This window comes from Mustelus asterias, chromosome 9 (genome assembly GCF_964213995.1).
Source record: "Mustelus asterias chromosome 9, sMusAst1.hap1.1, whole genome shotgun sequence".
NCBI classification, from domain to species: domain Eukaryota; kingdom Metazoa; phylum Chordata; class Chondrichthyes; order Carcharhiniformes; family Triakidae; genus Mustelus; species Mustelus asterias.
In genome coordinates, this window is record NC_135809.1 from 41912319 (window position 1) to 41934187 (window position 21869).

The following is a 21869-nucleotide window of genomic DNA, read 5'->3' on the forward strand; positions in this document are numbered from 1 at the left end:
GTGCATGTTGCACAGATGGGGTAGCAGATCAAATAAATAGGTCAGATCTGGAAGAAAATGCAGAAATGTTCAGTGGAACATAAGTATCTATGTGAGTGTTGCCTTTGTATACATGTTTACTCTTCGTCCATAGAAAGTACAGATCCAATGGAAATGTCTCTCTTGCGCCCTCGGGGAGACAGCAGAAAGTATCTGATAAAGCTGCAAGTCCACAGCATATGACTGCTGTGAGAGCCAGAGATTGATAGCTTACTTGACCTGTCTTCAGTAATGAGTTACTGCAAGAGCAGGAGGAAGTTTGCACATTCTTGGGGTTTACCTTGAGCAGACTGCAGCAGCTATACAACAATGTGCAACAGTGCACCACTGATGTCATGAGAGATTTATTTAAGGGATTTACATATGTGCAGAGTATCATGCAGTGAGCATCACCTTCACAACCATCTGCAGATGAGCTCCAAAGAACAAGAGGGTCAAAACAGAATGAACGTTAGTACTGAGCTGGTAAAAGGTAACTCAATAACATTCAAATCAACAAAACATTCAGGACAAATGAAGTACACCAAATTCTTAAAAACTCATGGTTAAGAAAGGTATTTGGGGGCTAATAGACCAGTTAATCTGACACTAATATCAAGAATCCACTGACAAGGATAATAAAGTGAGAGAATATAAGATCATAACATACTCCAACTCCTTTATAATAAATGCTAGCATAACATTTGCCTTTCCAATTGCTTGCTCATCTGCATATTAACTATCTGTGATTTCTGTATGAGCACTAATATGGTCACTGTAAATACCAACATTTCACAGTCTCTCACCAGTAAAAAAAAACCTGCTTTTCTATTTTTCCTACCTGAGTGGATAACTTTACATTTCTCTGCATTTTTACCCACTCATTCAGCCTTCTTCAAATCCTTTTGTAGGATCATGGAGTGCTCTTCAAGGTTTATGTTCCTACTTTGCTTCATGGCATGGCTTCGGCAGACTTGGATACATTGCCCTCAGTTCTCATATAAGTCTTTGATATAGATTGTAAATAGCGGGGACACAAACATTGACCCTTGTGGTGTCCTATTAGTTACAGCCTTCTTATTCCTACTTCTTATTTTCTGTCTGTTAAATAATTTCAAATCCATGTTATCTATGCTGATAAATTACCCCCAATCCCATGAGCACTAATATTGTGTAAAATCTGTTCTGTAACATCTTATCAAAATTCAAATACACTACATCCACTGGTCAGTCTGTTAACTAACTTACTAGTTACAACTACAATAACTGATTTATCAAACACAATTTACCCTGCATAAATCAGTGTTGATTCAGCCTAATGTTACGACCAGAAAGGGAAAAGTGTACAGTTGCTCTAGCTCTACTATTCCACAGGTCGCAACATTAGTGTATATGTTTAATTCATTCACCAAAACCTTCACTGCTGTTAGACCCAGAATAAAAGAGACTTTAACCAGGCTTCTTTCAATAAACTCAGAATGATTGATTCATTATAAAAAGATTTTCTTTTAAAAAACAAGTTGCAAGAACTGATTAACATCTAATTTGTAATCTGAAAGTATAACTGTCTATCCCTTTTTTTAAAATCCTAGCACACACGCACACATGCAGATGCACACACACATACACACACAGTGGACAGATGAATAGGGTCTCTGCAGAGTTGGGCAGTTGAAAGAACAACTTTAGAAAAAAGATAAAGTTCACACGGTTCTGATGTTGTTGATCTGGTACTCCCTTGTGCTAGTCCCAGTAGATGTCTGGAGGTTTTCACCAATAGCTTCAGAGGAGAAAAGAATATAGCCGGATCAACCTGCTTGCTTCAGTCACTCAGGTTTCCAAAGACTGATAAGTTCGACTGAGATGGGGGTTCCAAAGCTGGATACTGATAACTACTCTATTTTAAGCGAGGCATAAGAGAGAGAGAGAGAGAGAGCTGGGCAGCTTTCCCCTTTCTCAGTTTAATCCCAACTGAGTTAAAAAAATAAGTTTAAAACATAAAGCTTGTCTTCCATAGGTGATTTTGAGTAAATCTTTTGCTTTTGTCTTTAAACTATTTTCCCTCATCAATTAAAGTAATTGCAATTAAAATAAGTACAGTGGTTAGCACTGCTGCCTCACAGCACCAGGGACCCGGGTTCGATTCCCGGCTTGGGTCTTTGCATGTTCTCCTCATGTCTGCGTGGGTTTCCTCCAGATGCTCCGGTTTCCTCCCACAATCCAAAGATGTGCAGGTGAGGTGCATTGGCCATGCTCAATTCTTCCTCAGTGTACCCGAACAGGCGCCAGAGTGTGGCGACTAGGGGATTTTCACAGTAACTTCATTACAGTATGAATGTTAGCCTACTTGTGACTATTAAGGACTATTAACTTTTAAAGTTTAACAAACTGCACGTCCCGTTAAAGAGCCATGCTGGTCAATTAATGGAAGTTTTGTGGTTTGTTGGAAAAGGCATGTTAGTTGACAGTGAACTTATGATCTTTTAAAAAATAAATCCAGGTCAGCCTCCAGGTGTCCAACTGATACAATGTCCTTTCACATTTTAAAAGAAAATATAGTCCTGGAAGCATTGGTTCCAACAATAATCATATCATGATTTTCTAAGTGCCCTGTTATCACATCCATAACAATAGATTCTATCATTTTCCCAATGACTGATGCCAGGCTAACTGGCCTATAGTTTCCTGCTTTCTACTCTCCTTTCTTAAAAAGCAGGTTACTTTTGATACCTTCCAACCCACAGAAACTGAAGATTAAAACTAACACATCCACTTTTTCTGAACCTATCCTTTTTAAAAGTCTATGACGTAGGACATCATATGCAGGGATTTGTCAATTTTTTGTCACATTACTTTCTCCAGTACTATTTCTTTGCTAATATTAATTTCTTTAAACTCTTCATTCTCCGTAGACCCTTGGTTTCCCACTAATTCTGGATGTTCTCTCAGCCTTTTGGCTAAGGTCAAGTGTAGTATCGACATGCTGCGCTTGGTTGAAGTCATTAGGTTAGATTTTAGCTTCATTTGAAGCAATTTTTAAAAGCAGCATCTCGGCCGTTTGGCTAAGATGCAAATGAGATCAAGTCTTGGAGGAGGAACTATGTCTACTCCAATCAGCTTGGATTATGTAGATCAAGCACAAGACAGGAGGTGAGAGGCCTGTCTTGTCAGCTTGGATCGGGAATGTCTCACTTGTTGAGACTCTGAATTGGACTTGATTTGATTGAATTGGAATAAAAATACAAAAAAAACCATGAAGACAGATACAAAGTAACTGTTTAATGTCTGTGTTTCCTTATTCTACATTATAAAGTCTCATGTCTCTGCTTAGAAAGGGCTCACATTAACTTTTGCTAATCCTTTTTAAATACCTAGAAAAAACTTTTAGAGTGTATTGTTTTGTCTCTTGATAGTTTACCCATATTCTCTTCTTTTTCTTTATAAATTTCTTGTAATCCTTTGTTCAATTTTTAAAGCTTCCCAATCCTGAGGCTTGCTACTAATTTTGGCAACATGATAAGCCGCTTCCTTTAATTGAACACTAACTTCTCATTAGGAATGTTGGACACTTTCCCTATGGAGTTTTATTCCTTAAACAAATATATGTTGCAATTTTTGAATTAACCATCATATTCTTTCATGTAGTTTTCCAATCTATCTTAGCCAACTTGTCCCTTATAATAATTATGTAGTTTCCTTTGTTTACACTTAAGACCTTGGTTTTTGATGTAACTAAATCATTCATAAACTGAATATAAAATTCTAGCAAATTATGAAAACTCTTCCCGAGAGGCTCCTTTGCTACAAGGTTGTTAATTAACCTCTCTCTTGCACAATATTAGGTCGAAAATAGCCTGTTCCCTAGTTGGCTCCTTGACATACTGATTGAGAGAACTATCTTGTATACATTCCATGAGCTCCTCCTTCCCACTTCCCAGTTTAAATGAAGATTAAAGCCCCTATGAACCAAACCCTAACCACCACCATCTAAAAGGACAAGGGCAACAGATGCTTGGGAACACTAGCACCTAGATGTTCCCCTTCAAGTCACTCATCATCCTGACTTGGAAAAATATCGCCCTTCCTTCACTGTCACTGGGTCAATATCCTGGAACTCCCTTGCTAACAGCACTGAGGGTGTACCTGCACCACAGGGACTGCATCAGTTCCAGAAGACAGCTCACCAGCACCTTCTCATGAGCAATTAGTGATGGGCAATAAATGCTGGCCTAGCCAGTGACACCCATATCCTATAAATTATTATTTTAAAAAATTACTGTGTTGCTCTTGTAACTTGCACCTCTCATTTATATTTTGAGTTATACTCTGCCCAACACTACACACAGTGTGAGAAGGCCTATAAAATACTCCCAACGTTATTTCCTGTCCCTTGTTTCCGTCTAAACTTATTCCACATCTTGATTTTCTGAGTTAAGATTCTTTCTCTCGACTGATTTATCTCTCCTCTAATTATGAAGACGACACCCTCCCTGCCTTCACCTGCCCTCGACAAATTTTCCATTCAGCCAATGTCTTCTAATAGTCAATTCCTCTGGAATATTGAGTTCCCGTTCTTGATCACTCTGCAATCACATCGCATTAATGAGCATTAGATCAAATCCATTAATTTCTATCCATGCTATTAATTGATATATTTTGTCATGAATACCTCACGTGTGCAGATAGAGTGGGTAGGATTTTCGCCCCCCACCCCTACCCCGGCGTATTTTCCAGCGGATGAGGGAGGTGGCCTGTCATTGTCCGGTGGCGGGATCGTCCCTTCCCACTAATGTCCAACTGCATGCCCCACACCCTCTGCCGCTGGGAAACGCACCAAAGGGGGCTACCATTGGTGGGGCCAGAAAATCCTGGGAAGAGCTGGAAAATTTCAGCCAGTGTCTTTGGCTTTTTCCTACTTTACGCTGATATCACCTCAATCATCAATGCCCTATTACCTTTCTTACCCTCTCTGTCTCTTTCATTCTGCTTATTTTTACCCAAATCACTACTCTGCTGTACAGCCTTGACATTTCCCTTACAGTTTGTGAATTTACCTTTTCCTGAATCTTCTCACGTGGCCCTCTTCATAAGTTTAAAACAGCCCTAGTTATTTGATTTACCAGAACACTGATCCCAGCTCAGTTTAAGTAGAGCTCATCCCAATGAAAGAGTTCTCCTTCTCCCCAGTATTGGTGCCAGTGCCCTATGAATCAAAATCCCTGACTCCGACATTGCTCTTTCACCAATGCATTTAACTGTATAATTTGGTTCTTGTTATACAAATTTGCACATGGCTTTGGAGGTCCAGCGGCTACTGTTTTGTGCCTTATTTTGTTGCCTAATCTATACGGGGAAGGTTTCCTTCTACTCATGAGTGACTTAGGCATTTACATTTTAATGGTTTTCACTGCGGAAAGAACAGTGTTCCAGCAACGCAGTGGTTAGCACTGCTGCCTCACAGCACCAGGGACCCAAGTTCAATTCTGGCCTTGGGTCATGGTCTGTGTGGAGTTTGCATGTTCTCCCCGTGTCTGCGTGGGTTTGCTCACACACTCCAAGGATGTGCAGGTTGGATTGATTGACCATGCTAAATTGCCCTTTATTGTTAGGGGGATTAACAGTGCAAATATGTGGGGTTACAGGGAGGGTGAGATTGTTGTCGGTGCAGGCTCGATGGGTAGAATGGCCTCCTTCTGCACTGTATGGATTTTATGATTCTATGATTCTCTCCATTGGCTTGTAGTTGAAGAGGAGAAATAGTAACATGAGTGATCCCACAATCTTCTGTAAATATCTTAAGTATTTCTTCGTGAACTGTGGTCCATTGTCCAAAACAATTTCACCCGGAAACCCGTGTGTGATGAGGGCCACTTTTCTTGAAAGTCGAAGAGATACAGTCCCATTTATTCATTTATTTCCTTATTTCAAATTTCTTGAATTGACTGCTTTTCATAATCATTCTCTTGCTTTAATAATTTTTTTGATTTACAGAACTGCATGAAATGTCCTGTCTTTCATTGGAAACATTCTGCTCCCCCTGCTGGGCAATCAGTGCTGCTTTTTAGTACCTCAGCATGGCCACCTCAAAATGGCTGCTGTGGGTTAACCCATCCTTTTGCCTGTTTTGTTTGGCTTTTCAGTGGGCGCGGCTGCCACCTTTGAGCCCACCCGTCTAACAGGCTCCTCTGAAGCCTCAGTATTTTGGCTGATTATAGCCGAATTTTGCTGCCTAAGTCTAGGCTGAGCATATGATCGAATATTAGGTCGTCTTATGTCTATAAAGGTATCAAACAGCTTTTCGTTGCGGGCTCCGATGACAATGCAATCATAAATAAATTAATCATTCAATGCACCATAGCCACAATAACTGGCTAGCCTATGCCGGTCTGTAAGAAACAATTTGACAGATTCCCCTGGCCTTTGGGATCTCTGATTGAATTGTGCTCACTCGATTCCGACGTTCTGTTTGCAGTCTGATGAGGACATAGTTGGCAACAATCCCCACCATGTACAGGAATGAATTAGCACAACTCCCGATGGAGAGAGCGTGGTGTGTGTGTGGGGAGTGTGTGTGTGTGGGGAGTGTGTGTGTGCGTGGGGAGTGTGTGTGTGTGGGGAGTGTGTGTGTGCGTGGGGAATGTGTGTGTGCGTGGGGAGTGTGTGTGCGTGGGGAATGTGTGTGCGTGGGGAATGTGTGTGCGTGGGGAATGTGTGTGCGTGGGGAATGTGTGTGCGTGGGGAATGTGTGTGCGTGGGGAATGTGTGTGCGTGGGGAATGTGTGTGCGTGGGGAATGTGTGTGCGTGGGGAATGTGTGTGCGTGGGGAATGTGTGTGCGTGGGAAATGTGTGTGCGTGGGAAATGTGTGTGCGTGGGGAATGTGTGTGCGTGGGGAATGTGTGTGCGTGGAGAATGTGTGTGCGTGGGAAATGTGTGTGCGTGGGGAATGTGTGTGTGTGTGGGGAATGTGTGTTTTACATGTTTTATCTGATGACATGGAACTATCTCTTTCTGTCAAGATCAGCATTTTCAGCGTTGTTTGGGATCTAATGGAAGGAAAGGAAGCAATGATGTTCCCTCCAAAGGATGACATCAAGGTCTTTGTTGTTTCTCTCCAGTGTTTACAACTACCTTCCAAATGAAGGTTCTGAAAATGGTGATAAATGCAGCAGTGTGGCAGGAGATCTATTCGGTATCATTTGCATGTGGCAGGAGGGAAGGATCAGCTACTAGTAGTCCTACTGGGGGAGTTGGGCACAAATGCCAGTTGAAGTGGTGGCCGTATTCATTGTTGAAGTTTTCCTTCTTCTTCCTCCGTGATCATGGAGGTGAATTTTCTCCATGTTGTTCCCGGCCAAACAAATGCACTATAACTCCCACAATTGAGACCCCTATGTCTTGAGAAAAAATACAATTGTATTGTGAAGTGTGTGCAAAATAGCCAAGCATCCGGAGTACAAACTCCAATAAATCACATACTACTGTGGACACAGTCTCCCATTTTCCTCCTGCCCACGCCCACATTCTGATCTCTTAATTTTTCAGATCCTACTATATCGACCTTTGCTCTCTGTATTAGCCCTACTCCCCTCAAGCCTGTACCTGGCCCTCGATTCCAGGCCCACTTCTACCTCTCACTGTTAGAGCTTGCTATCCATTCAGACTACAGTTCAGGCTTAGATTTCACCAGTTGTTCCTTTGCCTCATAGATGACAGATTTAATTTGTGTTCTTTCTTTCTCATTTTAAATATATCCAGTAGACATATTGACTTAATGAACAAACACAAATATGTAATCACAACTTACATTGTTGTAATTGAGGTACATAATTTATAAATATATGCACAGCTTGTTCAAAACAAAGGTGACTAATTTTACACAAATAAGTCTATTTTAAGGTTGAAGAAGCTGAATGTAAAGAAGACTGTAAACTAGATAGGGGGGCAAAATTTAAAAACATACATTTACATAAAGAGTAAACAAAATACAAATGATTGCATTTAATATTCAATTCAAAATTTTAAAATGCTGTATCTGAGCAATTCCAGACGTATCAAGTTTATATGATTTGTTATATTGATTGGTCAATTTAGAAGCTAAATAATAATTTGAAATATTTAAATCAGTCACCTTTTCAGTATTCATCTATATTATATAAACAAAAAATGATCATGTCCACTGTTGCACATCATATTGCACAGATGTAGTGCACTGATGTGTCATTATGTTCACAGCCTGAGTATCACTCTACTGTGACATACAATAAATTACAACCTATTACAACAGCATTTCAAACTGATTTGATGTTTTCAGTGGGTAAACTATATAATGCAAGCTTTATCTTTAATAAATGTAGGGACATTAGTCTGCAATTCCTTTGTAAAACTGCAGATCAAAGTGCAAAGACTCGCTAGATAAGATGGACACTGACCTGCTGCTTGAGTTGTTGCACCAATCTATCTTTTTCCCTCTTTAGCGATGCGATCTCCTCCTGAGCCTTCTTCTTCTTAGATGAGGAGAGTTCCAGTAGAGCAATGTTTGCATCCTTCTCACTGATGGCTGCTAGCAGTGCTTCTTGCCTGAAGGATAACCAGAAAGAATATAAATAATCAAGTACCACACAACAGTTTAGGCATGAACATCTTTGACAAGCACTGATACAATGATGAGAAATTTGTGATACTCTTCCTGGTATCACTAAACTATTATATTTTTTGCACAGCATACTGTTACAATAAAAAAATTGCACAACTCTTTTGCTGTTCTCCCTCCCCAAGCATAAAGACAATTAAACCTCTATAAATATTGCAACACAGTATAACCAAAAAAAAGTCAACTCATATTCACCTGTCTCCTAACGCTTAGTTAGTGTCGGATGGATTGGTAATTTTTACTTTGAGTTCTAATTTGCAAGCCCATTTATAATCAGTGATGTCTTGAAGAACTGGTGGATGGGCTTTCTTCAAGAACTCAGGATAATAAAGCATAATGTGCAGTAGCACTGAGTGATACATAAAAGGTCTGCAGTGGTTCAAAAAGAAGTTTCACCACCACCTTCTCAGGCAATTAGAAATGGATAATAAATGCTGATCTTATCAGTACAATCATAGAATCCCTACAGTGCAGAAGGAGGCCATTCGACTCATCGAGCCTGCACCGACAATAATTCCGCCCAGGCCCAATCCCCGTAACCCCACACATTTACCCTGCTAATCCCCCTGATACTAAGGGGCAATTTAGCATGGCCAAACAACCTAACCTGCACAGTAGTGACCAAATCCCAAGAATTAAGAAAAGAAAGAAAAATGCTAAGACTGTTTAATGAGTTTAAATGCCACAAGTTGCCAAATCAGGAAGCACATCTGAGCAGTATGGACAAAAATATTCTCACAATAAAAGACTTTGCTATCTCAGGGCTAGCATATCTAAGTAATAAGCAGTTCTAGGAGTCTAACCTGTGCCCTCCAGCTGAGGTATTAGAGAGGTCACTCGTTCAACCATTTTGTGTGTTATGCTAGGGCATAAAGCAGTGTTTAAACTTTGAGTGAGCTACTTTATGCAATTATCTATCTACATCTTGTTAGTGTTAATCTATTTATCAACATAATATAAATGATCCAATTGCACACTTTCCCTAGCTATCACATTCCACTTTCTATGTCACCCTTAATACTAAGAGAAATCCCGGGCAAATATTCAATTCCATGCTTGTAGCTTATTGAATTGAACTACATATTCATGAAATAATAACAAAATATAATTTGACAATTGAGCAACTAGTGAGTAACACGCAGGAATGAACGCAATAAAATAAAGAAGCTAAATAGGTCAAACTACTTCAAAAGTTTGAAAATCCTTTTGGCTACAACTTGAACTCAATGAGAAATCAGGTTTTGGGCAATAAGATTTGCCACATTTCAAAGACATAGTCATTATAAAATGGACAATAAATGAGTAAACATATGCACACCATATTAAGTTGTGTTTAAAATTTCTATTACAATAATTTATATGGGAGGCCAGAGGCTTGCAAAAGCTGGAGTTAAAAGGCTTGCCAGAACCATCTCTGGCAGCTAAAACACTCAGCAACTACAATTCCCAACAAACATCTGTAACTGCAATCCCCAAGATGTCACAGTCTGTGCATGTGCACTGTGGAAAAAATATCCAGCCTGCAGCAGTATAATTTTCTGCATGTAGTCTGTGCACAACCAAAAGACTCTTGTTTCTCAGTTACCACAGTAATTGTAAGATTAAAAAATAAAGTAAAGCTTGAATTTGGAACCTTTTTTGACTATGTTTTGACAGGCATATAGTGGCTTATTTTTGAAGGCAGAGAGAGGAGGATGTGAATATAGAGAAAGGAACAGACCACATGAGAAATAGGCAGAGAGGCAAAGAAACCCTGGAAAATCTGAGAGAAAAACAGTTAACATTTCAGGTCGACGATTCTACATCAGACCCAAAAGAGAAACATAGCACCACTACTGCCAGGAGGATGCAATAATGGAATACAAAAGTTAGAACAGATCACATGTCTGTAAAATGATGTAATTATCTCCAGGCTATGCTTGATCTTGGTTTCCTCATCTGCAATGCCATAGAGGACCAAGAAACATATGGACAACCAATTGGAAGCACATCCAATACATTTAAGATGTCACATGTCAGATCTTACAATTCCTGAGCACCACAAACAAACCACAAATAAATATTCTTGAGAAAAAATGTGCAAACAAAGCCACTCATTAGTCTCAGTGTAGAACTGTATACCAGAATTGTAGCTTGTAATCTTTAAAGAAGAGGTAAACATAGATCCACTCAGTAGCGGGACGTATCAACTGGTTTAAAGCTTGTAACTCATAAAAGCAACACATCCATTAAATTAATATGAGCAATGGAGCGGCACAGTGGCTTGCACAGCTGCCTCACAGCGCCAGGGACCTGGGTTCAATTCCAGCCTCGGGTGAATGTCTGTGTGGAGTTTGCACATTTTTCCCATGTCTGCTTGGGTTTCCTCCAGGTGCTCTGGTTTCCTCCCCCACTCCAAGAATTGCCCCTTAGTGTCACGGGGACCAGCAGGGTAAATACATGAGGTTACAGGGTGGGATTGTTGTCAGTGCAGGCATGATGGGCCGAATGGCCTCCTTCTGCACTGTATGGTTTCTTTGGATTCTAATGTCATTCCAAGGAATTTAATTTTAACGGCATGTCCAAAGTAAGCTTGATAAATAAAAATGCTCTACTGTGTTGCTGCATTCTAGTTTTACTGATCTTGTTAATATAACTTAATTTTCCTTCAGTTAATCTGGGGTTGTTTGACAAAACACAATGTGGTTTGATTAGAGGAGAGTTTTAGTTGTGTATTAAGTCAAATAATAATTTGCAGTCAAATACAATTGCAGCGGCGATGGATGTTTCAAAAAGTTTCCCCGTATAGGAAATTTACGGGGGAATTTGCTAGGAATATTGTGACTCCGATGCATTCTTCAGAATATTTGATACAACAAAAGAAAGTTAACTATAGATCTAAACTTTGCACATAAGAGTCTTCCTAAGTTTTAGGTGATGACACTAACTGTAGAGTAAGTTCCAGAGGCAGAAGCAGTGAAGGAGAATTTGCTTCTGGCATTGTGTGAACAGTTTTTTGATTGATGAAGAATATTTTAGTGCAGCTGCAGCAACTCTCATGTAATTGGCGTAAACTTGGAGCTCGAGCTGAAATGCCAGAAAGGCTTGTGCTGCTCTAAACATGATGCGAAAGAGTATAGCCCAGCCACTCAATAGCACTGACTCACATTCATGCAGCACCTTTATCCCAGGCATTTGGGAGAGATTGAGGTCTTCAAATGAAAATTTCTAATTATGTTATTGAATGATGTGAAAGGCAATTCAATTCATTAGTGTAATTTTATGAAATATATCAATTTCTGCTCTTTCTTACTTTCGTTTAAAACCTTACTTTGGAAATTTAGGTAGTGATATTTGTTCGCTACTCTGGATTCTCCGGGGTTAGGCAGTGCAACCAGGCCGCTACTTACGTGATATTGGACCAGATGTTTGCTCCCGAGGCAGATAACATAAATTGGAAAATTTAGCAACTTGTTGTACTCGCTTTGGGATGAAGTGTCCATCAGAACTGATTTTTGTTCTGGAGGGTGGAGATGCATGATGGGAGTCGGCCCTGCTACCCCTGGATGCAGATCGGAGATGGTGACAGAGGCTGCCAAGTGTCAAGGAGGGTTGTTTAAAATGTCTGCCTTGGTTCTCTGGGGCCAGTTGTTCTGTTAAATATTAAGCCCTCTAGCCCTCACATCCCACCATACCTTTACCTACTTCCCATGTCTCATCCATGTCAACTCATGTCCCTCACCCACCCCCATTGGCCCCTCATACCCTCCATGGTGACCTAATGCCAAACCATTCTCTCCACCCACCCCATGGCCCCTTATAATCCCCATGCCAAATTAATGCCAACTCATGTCAACCCATGCCTCCCCATCCTTTAAGTGTACACTCTCCATATCAACCCAGCCAGTATCCACCATGAGCAGACCTCAAAAGACACACTGAGATGAAATAAAGGTCTAAATATCTATTATAGTCTTTACTATAGTAAAACAAAACTCCCATTCATGAAAGCCCAAAACTTTGAGATCCCATCAAGCACTTAACCCCTTAGAAAAACAAATAGACTTGTATTCACAATCCCACATCAAAGACAGCTAGCCCTTTAATAACCTCTTCACAGTTTGCTTGACAGCTCAAATTTACAACCCCTTGCTGGAATGATTGATTGTTGTGAGAAGTACCAAGCATCAACAATAAAAGCCCTTGAGTTAATGTCAACAAACATGTAGTGTAATTGTTAGAACATGCTTTTTTCCAACTCTCGTGGAATTTTATAACTCATATAGCTTGTATAGCTCTCACTGAATTTTAAATAATTTTAAAGGATGGGGATTTAAATAACTTCATAGCTTGACAGTTGAATAGAACTTATCTGCTCTTATTAATCTTTATGTCTCCAATAACTTGCACACTGGTTGGAATTTTACCATCCCGCCTGCCATGGGAATCGGAGCGGGCGAGGGGCAAAACATGGAAAGGTCCATTGACCTCAGGTGGGATTTTCTGGTTTCAGGGAGCGAGGCCAGAAAGTTCTGCCCACTGTTTCTTAAGGCCTTGTCACAGTGAACATGGAGATGGTTTGAATGCCCCTGCTGAGTTTGGCTTTCCTCAAGCATGGGTCACTCCCTGGCCCCTTTCCCCTACCTGGGAAAATGTGATGTCAGAAATGGACTCAGGACCTCTGAATCAGTAATCTGTCCACATTTTTAAAGGTCTGTGGAGTCTGCCTGACTGTGTAAAACTCTGGCCCACCATTAGTGGCCCGTGACTCTGCCTGCCTCTGAGGAATCAGTGCTAAACATATTTATTCCCTTAGGAATTGGATTTTCTGTGCAAAGAATGCTGGAACAAAATATTTTGAGTGATTTAGTTGGCTTAACAAATCATGGTGATGAAATGTTTACATAAAGTTTTCCCACTGATAAACTAAGATAGGATTTTCTCATTATGAATATTGATAACATCAATTTCCATTGTAGTTGTTCGATAAGGAAAAAACTTGCATTTGTGTTAGACCTTTCATATCCTATTGCAAATCGCTTCACACTCAATGAAGTCTCAAGGCTCAAAGTAATACATATGGATAAGTAGCGAATTCCATGTGCAACATTTTAAAAATTTACGGATATATTTATCCATGTAAGCCAGTGAGCTGCATCTTCCCGAGTATCCTCATTGATATGTTTTCCCAGATGATCTTTGCCCCGTTTGAAATTTCAAATTCAACAGGACGATGCTGGAGAAATGACATGAAACATGGGTTTTCAATATGTGTCTCCAATTAGACTTCAGGCCCGATTTTACCAAAACTTCGCGCCCGTTTTCGGGCGTGAAATCGCAGGAAAGTTGGGCGTTGGGCCTATACCGCAATCTGCACCCGATTTCGAGCAGATCACGGCTTTACCAACACCCGATTCGGGCGCAGGCAATCGGGCGGCCCGATGATTTAAGTGTATTTGCATGCATTTAAATCGACTGAATGAACCGCACACCCAACTCTACCGCCAAATCCCACTTTACCGTCTTCTGGTCCGATGCGGATCTGCGCTCTAATCCACCTGCCGAATAAAAATCCGAAGTTGCCGCTGCAGCCTCCGAAGAGTGGGGTCAGAGACTGCAACGGATCTCTGACCCAGGTCATCCTCTGGGGGGTAAGGGGGGAGGTTGGGAGGAGGAGAGGGGGTGTGACATATCATCCTCTTGGGGGGGGATGCTGGGAGGGGAGGGGGTGTGACCGATCATCCCCTCCCCTCCCATTCCCCCCCCCCACCCCAGGGGATGATACATCACACCCCCTCTCCTCCCACCGCCCCCACCCCCCCCCCCCCCCCCAGAGGATGATACGTCACACCCCCTCTCCTCCCACCCGCCCCCCTCTAATGGTCTGTGTCAGAGAGCCGCTCTCTCTGCTTTTTTCCTTCGTGCCCGGGCGCACTGCTTCAGATTTTTTTCAAACTGCGCATGCGCAGTTCAGAGCTCCGATCGTTCCGGCAGCGCTAAGCCCCGCCCTCAGCGCGAATCGGACCGGAGCCGGCAAAACGCGTATGGGCGCGCTGGAAAGAGGATTCCGGGCTCGGATCCGTATTACGCCCAGATCCCGCCCTTGGGCTCCGATTGGTAAAATCGGGCCCTTCATTTGAGAAGTTTGAAAAATGAAGCAACATTTTAGTAGTGGGATCATGTTTCCAATATCGGATGCATTTCCAGGACTCAACCCATGTTACTTTGCCTCCTGATGCCAATGCGATTTTCTATGAATTGGAAAATCATTAGTTATGGAGAACTCGCCTGGTGGGTTCCAGAGGCTGGAGGGTTATAGAGATGCCCTCTCAAGACTTTTTCAGATGGGTGGAATTAAAATTGGCCATAGATGTCAGACTGTTTCTCCCATCACAAGGCAATCTGCATCCTCAACTGTGGCTATCTTGTGATCGGAGGTAGAGTCAAACATGGCTGATGGACCCCTGGAATGCTACTGGGAGGCCACTTCCATCCCTGGGCAAAATTGCCAACTGGCAAATTCCAGTTGGCACCGGCAGACTAGCCTTAATAGATCTTTAACCACCCTGAATTGTTTACCCACACATTACGGAAAATGTAGCCACTACCTCTCCCCAGAACTGTCACGTTCCAAAATGGCCCAGAGGCAGGAACTGGCTTGCCTGCTGGTAGTGGGACATTACAAGCCCATTGGTTTCCAATTGTGCCTTTGCAGCACTTTAAAAGTTTGGCTTCACATCCCTATCCCAAAGACTCACGGCTGGAAATTCTTGCTAAACATGGGAAGGATATATGCTCCCTCTGCTTTATTACAGGCCTGAACTCAATCGGGAGGTTGCTAATGACGACACCTGCTGGAACTCCCACTGTACCAACTGCTTTAAAACAAGCAATCTGGATACAAGCATCCAGGCCAACTGAGGAGAGGAAATGAGAAAAGGGTGTCCAGGAAAATTATAGACCAGTTATGACCAAAGCAAATATGCTTATGTGGATGCTCGAGTTCCAGCCTTTTAACACCTCTGGACAGAGATCCAGACAGATAGCTATCTCCTGACTCTCATACAGCAGACTATCAGAGAAAGATCCACTCCCAAACAGCAGAATCTCAGAGAAAAGGATTTATTTCTTGGTAGATTCCAGTCTGCAACTTCAGAGAGGAAAAGAGACCAACTGCTCTAACAAGTCCAAGCAGCGGCTCAAAAAACAACTGAGCTTGAATACTCTGTTCCACCCAGTCAAATGATACTACTGTCAATCAACCCAATCTAGTCCTACTCTGCAGAATCCCAGGGGAAATCACTAAAATCAGTAGAACAGCATTAGTTCAGACAAAAACCAACATTCTAGCAATTAGGATTAATTATGCTGTTGCAGGAACAACAGCGGTTACCGGCTACAGTCAAAACAGCACCAATAATAAAGCAAACTGCAACAACATGATAAGAAACATGACAAAAATACATTTCTTAAAGGCACAGTATTGTCACACCGTACCTAACAGCACAAAGGGAATATTTTCACTGCACGGACTGCTACAGTTCAAGGCAAAGGTTCATTAACTTTTTCCCAAGGCGAGTTATCGATGGGCAATAAATACTGGCCTTACCAATGATGCCCACATGCTGTGAATGAGAAAAAACACATTCAAACAGTTTGGAGTAAAAAGACCTTGAAGATTCTTCATCAAAGTCAGGCTCTAAGCCTATCAGTGAAGCCCAAGTGCCACTTCACCGTAGCTATAGTGGCAGAAGAGGATCAAGGAATTTAAGTCCTCAGCAACCTTTCAAGTTGGGAATTGCATGTGCAGTCTAGTGCATAAGCACATCAGTGCACTCGATACTTGAAATAGCAATAACTTCAGTACAATTAAACAAGTGCGTTGTATGGCATCAAATATGGTTCAATAAAATACATAAGCAGCATTGAACTGAATAAAAAACAACAGCAATTATTTTTTTCAAATAAGTGAATTGTTGATTGTTGCATCTTGGACTCTTGAGGCAGATTAAAAATGATTTTGCTGCACTTGATGTAGAAGACCTTGATTTTTTAGTGTCAAATTTCTATACCAAGGCAGCAAGCTATTTCAATTGATTTCTTGACTCCAAGCGTGCACATTGACTTTATTGTTTGAAGTGATGACAATAGAGGTCATGTACTGTAGATCTTGCAATTGCTTTTTGCATTTGAGTCTTTGAGGAATACTGTAGATAAATAATAAATTTCAGACCCTTTCCAAAATCAAAAAGAGTCAGTTGAGATAGAAATGACTGTTAGGTTGGTAGTTGCGTGCAAGATGATGACTTGCTGACATGTAGTACTTTTTTTGAAAAGAGAAGTCCAAATGTTTTGAGTCATTCTTGGGAAGTTTTTATTTTCTTGGATGAAGTGAGTAAGAACTTTCTCTGCCATGTGCTGACACCCATAATGTATGAACTACCTTATTGCTGCCAGTTTTATTCAGATTACATTCATTTGTTAGGCAAGATCTTCTCAACAATATCTGTTATCTTGTACAGAGTGAGGACTGAACCTACCACCAACTGCAAATCAATCCATGCTCTAATATCATTTCTGTATTTAGCTATTTATCATGAGGCGAGTTAGCTCAGTTGGCTAGATCACAAAATCACAAAATTGTTACAGCAAGGAAGGCAGCTATCTAGCCCATTGTGTTTGCACCGGCTCTCCAAATGAGCAATTCACTTAGTGCCATTCTCCAACCTTCTTTCCATACCGTGCACATTCTTCCTTTTCAGATAACAGTCTAATCCGTTTTGAATGCTTCAATTGCCTCCACCATACTATCAGGCAGTGCATTCCAGACCTTAACCATTTGCTGCATGAAAACGTTTTCCTTCATGTCACTTATGCTTCTTTTGTGAATTATTTTAGATGTGTGCCCTCTCATACTTAATCCTTTAATGAGTGGGAATAGCTTTTCCCCATCTACTCTGTCCAGACACTTCATGATTTAGAATTCTTCTATCAAATCTCTTCTCAGCCTTCATTTCTCCAAGGAAAACAGTCCTCAATTCTTGAATCTATCTTCATAATTGAAATTCTTCATCCCTGGAACCATTATTGTGAATCTTTTCTGCACTCTTTCCAAAGTATCCTGCCTAAAGTGAGGTGCTCAGAATCGGACACAATACTCCAGGTAAGGCTAAATTACTGTCTTCGTTCAAATATAATCACTAAAATGAAAGTAAAATACTGCAGATGCTGAAAGGTTTAAATAAAAACAGAAAATGCTGGATAAACTCACCATTTTTTGAAGCATCTGTGAAGAGATAAACAGAATTAATGTTTTGAGTCCATATGACTGCTTCTGAGCTCTGATGAAGAATCATATGGACTCCACCAATACTGCCAGACTGCTGAGTTTATCCAGCATTTTCTGTTTTTACTTCAATATAATCTCCTTGCTCTTGTACTCTAAGCCTAGGATACATTAAGCTTTATTAACTGCTCCCTCAACTTATCCTGTCACCTTCAATAACTTGTGCACACATATACCCAGGTCCCTCTGCTCCTGCACCCTTTTTAGAGTTGTACCCTTATTGTCCCTCCACGTTCTTCCTGACAAAATGATTCACTTCACATTTCTATGCTATCAACTTCTCTGTTTTCTGTCTCTGAGCTAATTTCATATCCGTGTTGTTAATGTCGCTTTTAGTCCACGACTTTGCTTACAAATCTGCTGTTTGGCATTTAACCAAATGCCTCAAGTCCACATACACCACATCAGTAGCATTCCCCTCATCAATCCTTTCTGTTACCTCTTCAAAAAATTCCAGCAAGCTAGTTAAAACACAATTTTGCCTTAAGAAATTGTGATGACCTGGTTAGAAGAGGTCAAGTGGCTCCCTTCTATTCAGCCTCCTCCATTGGTCACAACAAAGGTGGAAGTTTCTTTTTCATGAGGATATGACGTTTCTAAATCAGACTGTGAGCAAATAGGAGCCAATCAACAAGGTTTTCTTGAATCAAAGAAAGAGCAAATTTATTAACCACTAAGTCCAAGGAAAAATAATGGCCGCTAACTTCTCAGACTGGCGGATTGCCACTCTCGATGGGTGCCTTTGTTGAAATTCCAAAGCCCCTGTCTCGCCCAGCCTTCCTCATCAGTGAAGTGAGTCCCCGATTACATCAGTGAGGAGTAATTGGGTCGGACCGGGAGGGAGGATTGGGTCAGACCAGGAGTAGGGCATCGGGAAAGGAGGTGGGGGGGGTTCATACAGGGAGGGAGCATCAGCTGGATTGGGAGGGGGGGTTGAACCAAAGATGTGGGGGGGGGCGGGTTTCGGGTCGGGGTGAGAGCTGTGTGGGGGATCCACTGAAGGGTCATGTCTGTTGGGGGGGGGGGGCGGTGACCCATGTAAGGCTCGACCTTGGGGGTGGTCAAAAGTTATCCTGGAGTTAGAAGGAAAAAAAATCACCCCTAACTCTTTCAGAGTAACTATCAGGGTAAAACTGAAAGAACCATCTAAGTTAACGATTTAAATCGCTTCTGTCAGATGGTTCTCAGTCTGGTGCAATTGTCCATGGAAGTTAGCACTCCTGGACAATTGCTGGGTAAACCCTTATATGGGAACTTCTGAGATAGATTTCCCAACATATCTTTGGGTTACCTCCTAAATACGACGTTGAAGAACTAGGAAGTTATGGGCCAATAAAAATGCGATGTAAAACATCCAGCCCTCATGCAGTCATTCAGGTCCCCGTGGCGCCATGGACTTGGCTCTGGCGGCACTCCAGGACTGAACCATAACTCTCATCAGTATTCAGAGCTGAATATTGTTGAGAGTGTGGGATGCACTCGGAGAACTCCTGTACTACATGCCTGTTACTATTTGACTGTCTGCTGGTCACTCATTCCCTCTTTCTCTGCACATTTTTAAGTTGTGGGCTGACCACATCAGTAAATGTGCTGTCCACAAAGGTCCCAACCTCACAGATGCACTGCAATGACACCAGCCACTGCTAGAGTTCCAAAACTTGGGCCATCTCTCTCCCTGAAATAAGTGTTCACATATGGCTAGAATTCAGAATAATGCCAACAGCGTGGAATCAATTCCCATTCCAGCCAAGATGGATTTGCCTCCTTCTTCTGTCCCTGGGAGTGGAAAGCAACAGCAAACTACCATTGACAAAAGTCAAGGAAAGTGGTTCAGAATGAAGCATCAACAGATAATAAGCCAAGGATGTTGCCTTCGGGCCAGGCACCACCACCCCCACCCCCCCCCCCCCCCCCGGCGAATTTCGTGGTAACAGAGGCAGCCTGCCATTGAATGGCAGCGTGATCTTTTGATCCTGCCAGTGTCAACAGGGTTTCCTATTCCATGCACCGCTTGCCACTGGGAAACCCATGGCAGAGGTTCACCGTCAGCTGGACCGGAAGCTCCCGCTGGCAAGAATGGCCGATAATTCCAGTCTCAGAATGAAGTTATTTATCATTCTTTAAATCAGTCTTTCTCCATGCAGACATTGGAACAAGAGTAGCCCATGCAGCACTTCTGGCCTGTTTCAACATTCAATTAGGTCATCATCATCTTTACCTCAACTCCACTAATCTCCATCCGACCACATTACTTGACACTCAAATCTAATAAAAATCTGTCAGTCATAGTCTTGAACATCTATCAACTTTGCATCCCCAGCTTTTTGCAGGGAACGGAGGACAGAAGTCTATATTTCCGTTTCCTTATTTGTGAAAAGGCGCTTCCTGATTTCACTCCTGAATAATATAATTATAAGATTATGCCAGCCTGTTCCGAATTTCCCCCACCTGCAAATTTCCATGAGGATCTTCCAGTTTTCTCCTGTAAATTCAGTGAGAGATGGGAGGAACCCTCAGAGAAAATAGCATAAAAGTTACTTTTAGCCATTTACCTTATTTCTCTGGGAAATTTTGCTGATCTCATGGTGGAGAACCACTATGGATATTCCAGAAGGTGGCTTTTAACAATGCATTTAGACATTAACAAGTGGCCAACTGAATTATTGCTTCATTGACAAACCACTGAACATTTCAATGGAATATGATAGACTCTCCTTCAAATATATATTCATTTCATCCTGACAAAAAATATTCTTTTAGAAAAATGCTTAATATCCAATATGTTTTAACTGCTGCAACAAAACAAACATGTCACTCAAGGACCTCATCACTGAAGGACATGTATATTGCTTCTATTATACAAGTAGACTTTAAACAATCTTTATTGACTCTTCACTGTGTACTGATTTCACTTAACACCTTGATCCTTTTAAATATTCTCCAAAAGTGAACAATACTTTTTAACGGTTCTTCTAATCACTCTTTTCAGTTTACCTGCTTCAGTATTCTTGAACTTAATGCTCTTAAGAGAATCTGGGTTGATCCTAAGAGACACTGTTAGAAAATGGGCACAACAGTCAAGCCTACACAGACAGATTAACTGCTTATACAGTTAAGCAGCTATACCATTGTAGGTGGTTAGTTAACAAGCTTTTTTAAAAAAATGACATTGAGAACAAAGGTTATGGGCTGTATATTGCCTGTCAAGTTCTGACAATGAAGCAGTATAACCTATAGGGCGGCACGGTAGCACAGTGGTTAGCACTGCTGCTTCACAGCTCCAGGGACCTGGGTTCGATTCCCGGCTTGGGTCACTGTCTGTGTGGAGTTTGCACATTCTCCTCGCGTCTGCATCGGTCTCCTCCGGGTGCTCCTGTTTCCTCCCACAGTCCAAAGATGTGCGGGTTAGGTTGATTGGCCATGCTAAAATTGCCCTTAGTGTCCTGAGATGCGTAGGTTAGAGGGATTAGTGGGTAAATGTGTGGGGATGTGGGGGTAGGGCTTGGTGGGATTGTGGTCAGTGCAGACTCGATGGGCTGAGTGGCCTCTTTCTGTGGTGTAGGGTTTCTATGATTCTATACAGGCAAGAAAGTAAAATCAGGCAAGGAATCTATCTGGTAAAGTCAAAAGTGCAATCAAGAGATGGTTACATATGCAGCAAGGATCCACTCGATACTATTATAGTAGCACAAGAACGGTTAGGCTTACAAATCCCGATACTGATATTCTCCAATCTCCACTGTCATAAGATACATGATACTGAACAAATGTTTTCTCCAGAATATGATTAGTTATCTGCTTGTTCTCCATTGATACAAGGATCCTAAAGACAGTGGGTGGAATTTTCCAAAACAAAAGGGCACGTGTTTCTCCC

At 41.6% G+C, this 21869-nt stretch overlaps 1 protein-coding gene across 3 annotated transcripts in view; it reads right to left on the reverse strand.

Moving 5' to 3' along the window:
• erc1b (ELKS/RAB6-interacting/CAST family member 1b) overlaps positions 1-21869 on the reverse strand; it is a 788812-nt gene that overhangs the window by 242338 nt on the left and 524605 nt on the right. For all 3 annotated transcript variants that reach the window (XM_078220074.1, XM_078220073.1, XM_078220075.1), the window contains one exon: positions 8450-8597. In XM_078220074.1, the coding sequence (XP_078076200.1) occupies positions 8450-8597 (148 nt within the window). The remainder of the gene's footprint in view (positions 1-8449; positions 8598-21869) is intronic.